The 10,462-nt window shown below is 48.6% G+C and overlaps 1 protein-coding gene across 1 annotated transcript; it reads left to right on the top strand.

Moving 5' to 3' along the window:
• The first annotated feature begins 7,988 nt into the window (after window positions 1-7,988).
• LOC130150190 (olfactory receptor 14A16-like) lies at window positions 7,989-9,271 on the top strand. The gene has a single exon (XM_056340862.1). The coding sequence runs from the start codon at window positions 7,989-7,991 to the stop codon at window positions 8,973-8,975; it is 987 nt and encodes a 328-aa protein (XP_056196837.1). The 3' UTR covers window positions 8,976-9,271.
• The last annotated feature ends 1,191 nt before the right edge of the window (window positions 9,272-10,462 follow it).

Raw genomic sequence — 10,462 nt, 5'->3', positions numbered from 1 at the left:
TGCACACTTAATGAGATAAGTTTTGGCAGTACAGGGAGAGAGCAAGGCAGGGAATGAGGACTTTGAAGAAGTGATAGTAGGATTCACCAATTACTGTTGATGCAGATTCTTCTTAGTAGGTGTGGCCAGGTGGGAAAATCAGTCCCTGGAGCTGAACACTTGTGTGGACAGCCTTGCTCCTCACCTCTCCAGCCCCGCTATTTCTCTCCTCAGCCCCACGGCACTTTCATCACTTGACATTAGACTTCTCCAGCCACCTTTGCAGCTGAATATTGCAGATTCTTTGCAGCAATTGCTACTTTCTTCCCTCAGTGACCTGGGTGCAAATAGGCATAGGAAAGGGTTTCTTTTCAGTAAGGAAAAAAAACCCCAACAAACAACTAGAAGCAAACCCAATCCAAGTTAATAAATATTAAAATACACTTCTCAGCTCTGTTATGGTTAGTTCAAGCAGATCCCCATGAGGTCCATCACCATTACTGAAGACTTCCCTATAGGAAGTATCAGGGAGACTACTGAAAGGCAGTCAGAATTTACCTCCCTGAAGCTCAAAGCAGAAACTAGGTGGGTGAGAGGGACAGATATGATCCAAGAGTAAGAGGAGGAAGGCATATGGAGAGTAACTTCTAAATCCATAGGTGTAAGTCAGAAAATCAGAATGTCAGCCTATTCCAAACTTCTTGAAATCCATAGGAGGTGTCGACTTTCTGGATCTCATGCAAAATTTTAGTGTGTTTCCAAATCTCTAGTGAGTTGGTAAAATTATTCCACTTTGATCTACATATATGCAACAATTGGTAGTAACAATAGTACAGGCTCCACCTTGAGATGCCAGCTTCATATCTAATGCCATTCTATTTTGCACAGCTATAGGGGCTATTTCTGCAAAGCTTTTCTGGCACCTGAAGCATTCTTGGGCATCTCTTCCATTACTATGGATACTTCTACCACTGCCTTCTCCAATTCAGCAACCCCTAACCAAGGAATAATCCACACAGCAAAAGAATGAAACCCAGTGGGTCTTTCTATAAGGGGGTTTTGACTCCGCCTATGTCTCTGCAGGTAAGTTCTTAACCACAGGTTATTATACAATATCTCAGTTACAGTCATATCAGGAAAAATCCCTCCCCGAGTACAAGTACCCGACCATCTTGGTGGTAAAGCTTTTTGTGCTACACTGCCACTTACCCAACATCACCCAGTCCCCAGGGGAACATTCCAGTATCTACTTGCAGTGAATTCTGACAGGTTCATTAATTGCGTTGATGAATCACAATGTGGGTAGGGCCCCACAAAGACCAGAGTTCCATTTTGGTGTGTCTTGGCTTCATTTGTAGTAACACACCTCACAGTGGACAAGTGTGGATTCAATGTTGTCCAAGTCTGGAGGTCAGTCTCATTCCAATGAGTGTATCCTGGTCTTAGCTACAAGTTAGTCCCGTTAGTCCCAAATGGGATGGGGATACCAGCTAGAGGAATTCCTGCATGAGTATATTCAGGGAAATGGGTACATACACAACAACCCCTCTTATTAACAACATTCATCAATCTTCTCACCATTTTAAAATGAGTATTCCGTGTCCATGAGTCCTCCTGATCCCACCCAAGCTGAGGATTTAGCACACCACATCACAGGCCAAATTCTACACATCTGTAAAACATGTTTCAACAAACATCTACAGAGACATTTAACAGACTCCAACTTCCCTGTATACAACTCAATCTTATCTAGGGTCTTATTTCAGTCATTCATCTCTATGCTGTCTGTAATTAATGCAAGATACCTAAAATAGAACTTTAGGATTCTGGAGGTAGTTTCAAGCATAAAGGTTCTTCTTGGTTGACAGTATATTCTGTCATTGTGGCAGGTTTAACCCTGTGATGATATGTCCATGGAGTGACTCCTTCAGGCTTGGCAGCAGTGTAGGTGGTGAGCAAAATCTGGAAAGGTCCTTTCCACTTCTTTTTCCAATGGTTTGTTCAACCATGTTCTGAGATACACCCAATCTCTGGATTGGTATTGACATACAGGCATGTCCAGGGATAGAGGTGTGCTCACGGTGACGGACCTGTGAAGACAGGACAGGACCTTTTCTAGAAAGAGAACATAATCTTCAAGGGAATGTGTCCCTATTATTTCAACATTCTCGCCTGTTTCTGTCACCTGGCTAGGTTTACCGTATATCATTTCCAAAGGAATAACTCTCTCCTTAGTTTCAGGATGGATCCTGTACCTGTAGCAGTGTTAAGGGTAAAGCATCTGGCCTCTTGATCTCAGCCTCTTGGGAAAGTTTACTCATCTGTTTCTTTACGCGTTGATTCATTCTACTTGCCAGGTTGCTTGAGGTCTCTATGGGGTATGGAGATCCTATTTTATCCCTCATACTTTAGCTAAAAGGTGAAGGGCTTCTTCTACTGAGTGTGGACCCCTACCCGAAGAAAGTCCTATGGGTACCCTGAATCTCAGTATTATCTCTTAACTAACACATGATACTTCTTACTGGTGCAGCAAGGGAAGGCTTCCGGCCAGCCTGAAAAAGCATCTGTCATTACTAAGAGATACTGATACACATTTTGCTGCAGTAATTTGGAAAAAGTCTATTTGCCAGTAATCTCCTGGGCTGTTTCCTCTCTTTGTCAGCCCTGGGAAAGGTCTTTGGGGTATGTGAGTGTTATTCTTCAAGCATAATTCACATTTCTCCACTCTGCTTTTGGCTATTCCAGACATCGTACACTTAGGACTTGCCCTTTCAAGGCTTCTACCATCATCTCAACTCACCAGGGAGTTTTCTGGTGCTTCCCTTTAAGCAATTCACACATGATTTCCTGTGTAACTGTTAGTTGATGTGAAGGAGTCAGTCACCCACCACCCTTGATTTTGGGTTGCATTTAATAAATCAGGATTTTGGGTTGCCTTTAGTATGTTAGTCAATTGATTGTTAATTGGTGTATACCGTGGGCTCTTAGGTCCTAATTTCTGGTGTTTCTCTGGCAGGAACAGCAATACTTGGCTTTCAGCTGCTTCTTTCACTGCTTCATCTGCCATTTCATTTCCTATACGCACTAAGCTATCTCCAAGTTGCTGCGCTTTACAGTGCATAATTGCCATGACTCTGGGTCAACTGGTCACCTGAAATAATTGTTGGGTTGCTGGCCCATATTTGACTGAGGATTGTTGAGAGGTTCAGAGCCCTCTTTCTTTCCAAATGACGCCATGAGCATGGACTATTCAAAGGTAAATTTCAAATCTGTCCATACGTTAACAGCCTTATCTCTTGATAATGCCAGTGATCTTTGTAAGGCTGTGAGTTCTGCCTCTTTGTCTGACATGTCAGATGATAGGGCTTTGGCTTCTTTGCTCTCTTTGATACTTACCACCACATATCCTACTCTTTGGGTCCCATGTCGCACATAGCTACTACCACCTACAAGTAAGTCCCTGTCTGTATTTTCTGTTGGTGTGTCTTTCAAGCCCACATGGCTAGAATATATCTGTCCCACCATCTGTAAACAATCATGAATTAGCTCTTCTTTTCCACTGAGATAATTTCATTTTTGCCCAAGTGTCAGTTTCTGGGCCTCTTGAATCGGTAATACTGAGCTACCACTGTGCCGGGACAGGTTGGCCGTCCTTTACTGACACTGTCTAGCTGTTTTGAAAAGTACGCCAGGGGTCTGCTCCACGGTTCCAGTCTCTGGGCCAACACTCCTAAGGCAATGTGTAATCTTTCATGCACAAATAGTTCAAGTGTTTTTTCTAGATTTGGGAGGCCTCAAGCTGGAGCACTCATTCCAGTCCGTTTCAATTTAGTAAATGCATCTCTGCACTCCTCAGTCCAGGCAAGGAGGTTTTGGTTTCCTCCTACAGCTTCACATAAAAGTTTGGCAATGTGTCCCAAATTCATTTTCCATAAGCCACACCATACGGCCATTCCCAGGAATGCTCTGAGATCTTGTTTTCATTTGGGTTCTGGGGTTAAACAAATGGCCTTTTTCTCAAAGGCACAACTGTGGATTTGTCTTTTTTAGATACCATGAGTTTCCTACTGTACCATACCTCCAGCCTGTCTGCGCCCTTTGGGATGGCAGCCCTGCCTTCCAGTGTAGTGTCTCCTCTCCTCCTTGGAGTGTCGCCTGCAAATGCAATGAAGAAGCACTCTCATCTTGTCCAGGTCATTAAAAACACCTTAAAAAAGGTGGGTGGTAGGACAGACACTTTCAGGCCCCTATTAGATAGATGCCTGCAGGCAGACTAGCACAGATTGACCACAGCCCTCTAAGCCTGATCATCCACCTGGTCTTTTACCCATCTGCTTATCCACACATACAGTCCATAACATCCTAATGTGGGAACAAGCATGCTGGGTGGGCACACGCGTGCATAATTGTGATGTTGAAAACTTGCTGACTTCCAGGTTTAAAGATAACAAATGCTCCCCTCATGCCTATCAGTGCTGTCCTGTCATAGGAGAAAGCAGAGAGTCTGGGCAGGGACAAACTTGCAGTGTAAGTCGAGTCACCTTCGTGATCTCCTCCAGAGTCCTGCCTGCAGCCACAGAGGCCTGGGAGAACTGGCCAGGGAAGGCAGAGGAGAAGAGGACAGAGACAATGTCAGCTGTACCCACACCTGCCCTTGCTCAATTCAGCAGCAGCCACACAGTATCTCTGTGTCTTCCGTAACTGTTCCTGAAGGAGGGAACACTCCTTAGGGTTCCCTGGAATTGTCCCACAGGTCTAAACTCCATTTTGGATCTCTGGGCTGTTGGAGGCTTCTGTCCTTGCAGAGCAGCTGTGCTGAGCTCTGCCACCTGCCTTGGCACTTGGTTCCCCCAGTGTCACAGCTCTGTCTGCAACAGGACGGGCTCCAGTTGCCTCTGCATGGGCCCCTGGCTGAGGGCACTGCTGTACATCTGGGCTGAAGCCCCCCAGCTGTGGCACCAGCCCAGCTCTGCCTGGCCATAAGGCAACCTGGTACCAAGTGTCCCAGAGCCTGTGGGTGCAAAGGCTTTGCTTCAGAATGGTGATGTGGCATGGGCAAAATAGACCTGAGTCCTTGTAGCCCTGAGACTACAAACCCAGAATTATGTGCTTACATTTAGTTAGCTGAAGACAACCCTCCACCCAGCTTTGACAAAACCTAGATGCTTTGCTATAAATTTCCTTGTGTCCTGTCTAATGATGGGTTAACAAATGGTGATTCTTATGTTCAAATATTTTTCTAATAGGAGAAATGCCACTACTGGAAAAAAGCATCTGTGCAGATGTAGCAGATAGAATATCAGTGATTGCATGAGCCTGTTCCCCAGCAGGTTCCCCCGGAGCCCCAGGGGACCAAGGGCTGCCTTGGGCTGCTCCCTGCTGCTGAGCTGGGCTGGGCTTCTGCCATGGAGGGAGCTCATGGCAAATGGGCAGCGCTACAGAGAGACAGCTCTGCCCACCAGCAGCTCCTCTGCAAAGCGCAGCAGGGCTGAGGCACTGCCTGCAGGCACCCAGGGCAGAGGAGTGAGGCACCGAGAGCTTCAAGGCAGGCTGGGCTGGGACGATGCTGAGAGCTCATGAGGGGAGAAATCATCACAGCCCTTGACCCAGTAAGTCTGTGGCTGCAGAGCAATGCCTCTGCAGTTCCTACACAGGCCTGCAGCAGCTCAGACACCCCCAGCCTGTGGGACCGTGTGGGAGCATTTTGCTGTGGAGGAGGCAAGTGTGCTGCAGAGCAGGGCTTCCCTGCTGCAGCGTGGGAGGGCCAGGGCATGTGGGCTGCCTTGTGCCAGGGCCGGCTGCAGGACTGTGAAGGTGGCTGTGCAGCCCGGGGTGCCCAGGGCTGTCTTTGCCAGCAGGGTCCCTGCAGCCCAGGGGGCTGTGTGCTGGGGCAGGGGCTCTGCCGCCTGCCAGGGGCAGCTCTCAGCCTGCCGGGGGGCTCCCCAAGGAGCTGCGGGGAGAAGCTGTGGGTGGAAGGAGTGACCCCAAAAAAGGCAGGGTCCTTCTGCTCTTAAGAAGGTGCTGTGTGGGTCAGGGCTGCTAACGGCTTCAGCTCACTGCCAGAATATTTCCAATTGGAGGATTCAAAGAGAAGGGCAAAGCAAGATTAGTATAAATGTAAGGTACTTTTCTGAGTCTCTGTTATCACTTTCCTACTGTTGGGGAGTGGGAGGGAATAAATGTTAAAAGAGTTCTGAATTTTGACAAGACCCTGAGACTCCTGAACTGTAACTTAGAGGGATCAATGGGTCTTCCCAGAGTCTTCTAATGTGATTCCAGGCACTCCTCTTCCATGGACAGCAGCAGTTTTGCCTTTGCTGGACCCATCAGGCTCGGTCCCACCTGACTATTCCTCTAAGTGCAAACAAGGTACATGCACCCAGCCAGTGCCCTGCAGACAGGCATGTTTGTATAGGGCCAGGGCACAGAGGTTGGGATGGGGTCTGTGAGCACTGGCAGGGAAAGACCTGGCACAGGGAAACACCTCCCAGGAGGGAAGTGTTGTGGCAGCTGGTATATGACCAGGAGTTAGAGGAAACTTCACATAGAAATGTTGTGGGAGGGAGAATTCAGAAAGCTCTGTATGACCCCCTGCAGTGCAGACCACTTCCTCTGAGGCATCCCCCTGGCCTGCTCTCCCCCCCAGCAAAGCCTCTGCCCTCAGGGCTGGGGGTCCCAAGGCATAAGCCACCCCCTCTGCAGCCAGAGCTCCAGCAGAGCCGCGGTGCAGCTCTCCAGCCACATGCCCCGGTCCCTCTGCAGAGCACAGGGGCTGAAAGCAGCTGCCCAGCAATGTTGGTGTGTGGGAGGTGGCGAGCAGAGCTGGGCAAGGGCAACGCTGCCCTCAGTGCCCAGCATGCTCACCCTGGCCTCTCTCAGCCGCACCCTCACTCTGTTTTGCCTCGTTTCTCCATTGTCTCTGCTATTCGTTACTGTTCTCTTGCTATTGCTGTCAGGCTCTCTGGGGATGGGTGTTTCAGCTGAAGAGTCACACACTGATCTTGTGGGTCCATTCCTGAAGTGTGTCCATGGGAACAAGTGTCCCAGCTTTCCTGCCACCTGTGGGGTTGAGGGCAATGCCCTCTGTGGGGCTGGGCAATGACCTGGCTCTCCCTTATTGAGGCACCATCACGAGGACACTTGGTATCCCTTGGGCTGTCCTTCTATGCTGTGAGCCACCCTCCAAGATGCAAACATGTCCCCAGCAACTTGTCTTCATCTGAAGTGCAGAGAAGCACAATGCTTATGACAGCTAAAATGCTCTTGGGTTCGTGAAATGAGCCATATGCATCTTTGGCTAGAAGTGGGTTGCGGAGACCTTGAGGAAACACGAGTCATTCAGGCATCTGAGGTGGATCCCTCTGCTCTCAGCAGTGCCTGCTGGCTTTTCATGGGAACATGGGAGCGCAATTGCTATCCACTTCAGAAAGGTGCAAACCAAGGAGCAACCGGGAACAAGACACATGGACACATCAGCTCCCCTCACTCTGCACTAAGCCACAGGCCACCCTCTTGCCTCTCAGGACTCATTCAGTTCTCCCTCACTGCATCAAAACTGTTGAGGTTTACTGAAATTCAGGAATACACCTCAGGTAAGATGAGGGGAGCTGTCAAAACCCTCAAATCTTTTAAATTGCATTCTGCCATCCCAGTTCCTTAGTACTGACAATGCAGATGCAGACAAGCCCTTCAGCTTTAGGAGCAGTTTCATTTGACAAACCCCAGAATGGCCCCTGCCCTCACAACTCCCATCAACCCGCTGCTGCAGAGCAGGGCTGACTCCTCAGTATCCAGCAGGCAGAGGCCCTGCTCCTCACAGCACACTCAGACAGCACCAGCAGGAGCTCCAGCCTCAGATTTAAAGGAAGGTCGCCTGGAAAATGAAAATTGTGTTAGTGAAACACAGGAGGGTCTATGAGAAATAGATTTCATTTTGCTCAATGAAGAGTCCCCTAAATACTTCTCTCTGTTTTCCCTCTTGAACAGTGATGTGTGCCCAGAGGGACCAAATGTCCAACAGCAGCTCCATCACCCAGTTCCTCCTCCTGGCATTCGCAGACACACGGGAGCTGCAGCTCTTGCACTTCTGGCTCTCCTTGGGCATCTACCTGGCTGCCCTCATGGCCAACGGCCTTGTCAGCATTGCTGTAGTGTGCGACCATCGCCTCCACACCCCCATGTACTTCTTCCTCCTCAACCTGTCCCTCCTCGACTTGTGTACCATCTCCACCACTCTCCCCAAAGCCATGGCCAACTCCCTCTGGGACACCAGGGACATCTCCTACTCAGGATGTGCTGCACAGATCTTTTTCTTTTCCTTCTTCATTGTAACAGAGTATTTTCTCCTTGCTGTCATGGCCTATGACCGCTACATGGCCATCTGCCAGCCCCTGCACTATGGGACCCTGCTGGGCAGCAGAGCTTGTGTCCACATGGCAGCAGCTGCCTGGGGCACTGGGTTTCTCAACAGTGTCCTGCACACAGCCAATGCACTTTCACTACCACTCTGCCAAGGCAATGCCCTGGGACAGTTCTTCTGCGAAATCCCCCAGATCCTCAAGCTCTCCTGCTCACACGCCTACCTCAGGGAACTTGGGCTGCTTCTTTTTAGTGCTTGTCTATGCTTTGGTGGTTTTGTTTTCATTGTTCTGTCTTATGTGCCGATCTTCAGGGCCGTGCTGACGATCCCCTCTGAGCAGGGACGGCACAAAGCCTTTTCCACGTGTCTCCCTCACCTGGCCGTGGTCTCCCTCTTTGTCAGCACCTCATTTTTTGCCTACCTGAAGCCCCCCTCCATCTCCTCCCCGTCTCTGGATCTGGTGGTGACAGTTCTGTACTCGGTGATGCCTCCAGCAGTGAACCCCCTCATCTACAGCATGAGAAACCAAGAGCTCAAGGATGCACTGAAGAAGCTGATGCTTTCAGGTGTCTCTCAGCAACAAGAAGCTCCCCGCGTCTCTATTCATCATATTTCACCTGTCTCTTCATCCTGGTAGGGTGGTCTATAAAAGACTCCCACCAGGATATCTTCCTTGTTGGCCCTCCACATGACTCTTACCTGTAAGCACTCAACCCTAGTGCCACCATCCTCCAGCTCGTGGCAGTCAAAATACTCTCTGACATACAGAGCTACCCCACACCTCTCCCTCCTTGCCTAGTCCTTCTGAAGAGTTTGTAGCCATTCATTGCAGCACTCCAGTCATGTGAGTTATCCCACCATGTTTCTGTGATGGCCTTTATGTCATAGTCTTCCTGCTACTCGACGGCTTCCAGCTCCTCCTGTTTGTTGCCCATGCATTGGGCATTGGCATAGATGTAATCCATGCAGTCTAGAAGGTTAAATTGAGAAAATTTGTGCCTTAAGATAAAAGCGGTTTAAATAAAATTAAGTAAAATGTATTAAAATGAATTAAAATTAGCATAATAATAAAAATTGCAATGTAAAGGAAAGTAACAGATAGAGAGAAATACAGGTGAGGCAAATGGAAAAAGTTGCTTAACACCAACTGACTGATGCCCAGCCAGTCCCCTGAGCAGTGGCCTCAGGCTTTGAAATCTAAAAAATGTGGCTTTTGACCCACATAATCAAATCCCTGGAGTTCCAGGGATGTGTGTATACATGTAACCCTGGGGCAGGAGGGAAAAACATTTCACACCCACACACAGCCAAATGCCCCCACCACTGGCTGCTTTACAAGAGGACTGGGGATCCCAGCAGCAGCGGGGGGCAGTAGAGGCAATGGGGCAGGGGGACAGATGATACAGAGGCAGGAGTGCAGCATGGTACAGAGACCAGCTCTGCAGGAGCCTTGCTTAAATTATTCACAGTTGCTCCAACTAAAATTTTTCCTGAAGGCTTTTGTCCTCATTTTTGCCCATTCTCTTGATGGTGGTCATATGCTCAATTATCCCATACCTAACAATAATACATTTGCTGAGGGTTTTGATCTTCCAAAATTTTCCAGAGCATAGCCAATTTCTTGCATTTTAATGAACCTTTTCAGGGCCATGCCCCCTGCTTCTCTAAGTGCTGCCACTCTTCCTTACACAATGCATTTGCTTATTTTTTTGGATTCACCAACAATGCCACCTATTGTCCTTGAATTTTCTTATACCACACCTAGGGGCATCCCCTTTTCTATGCCATGCTTGTTCTCCATACCTGTATGGCAAATCTGTGCACCTCACACTTATCAGGAAGCATGCTTCTCAGATGGGGCTCAAACCCACTTGGTCTGAGAAGACTTAGAATTTAGTACTGGAATTTTCAGGTGCACCAGTACTTAGAATGTAGTAACAGAATTTTAACATTCCCTGGTTGGTGCCTCCCATCTCCAAAGTTCCCAGGTGAACTCACCCAATGCTGGCAATTGGATCTTTGGAAATGAGAGTCTGACATCCACCAGTGGTTGCCTACAGTCCCATCTGGGTCGCCAAACTGTTACAGAAATGATGCACAGCAGCCACCGTAGCAGGGATGGAC

Source organism: Falco biarmicus, chromosome 5 (genome assembly GCF_023638135.1).
Source record: "Falco biarmicus isolate bFalBia1 chromosome 5, bFalBia1.pri, whole genome shotgun sequence".
Classification (NCBI taxonomy): Eukaryota; Metazoa; Chordata; class Aves; order Falconiformes; family Falconidae; genus Falco; species Falco biarmicus.
The sequence above is the reverse complement of the archived record's forward strand: the minus strand, read 5'-3'. Positions and strand labels throughout refer to the sequence as shown.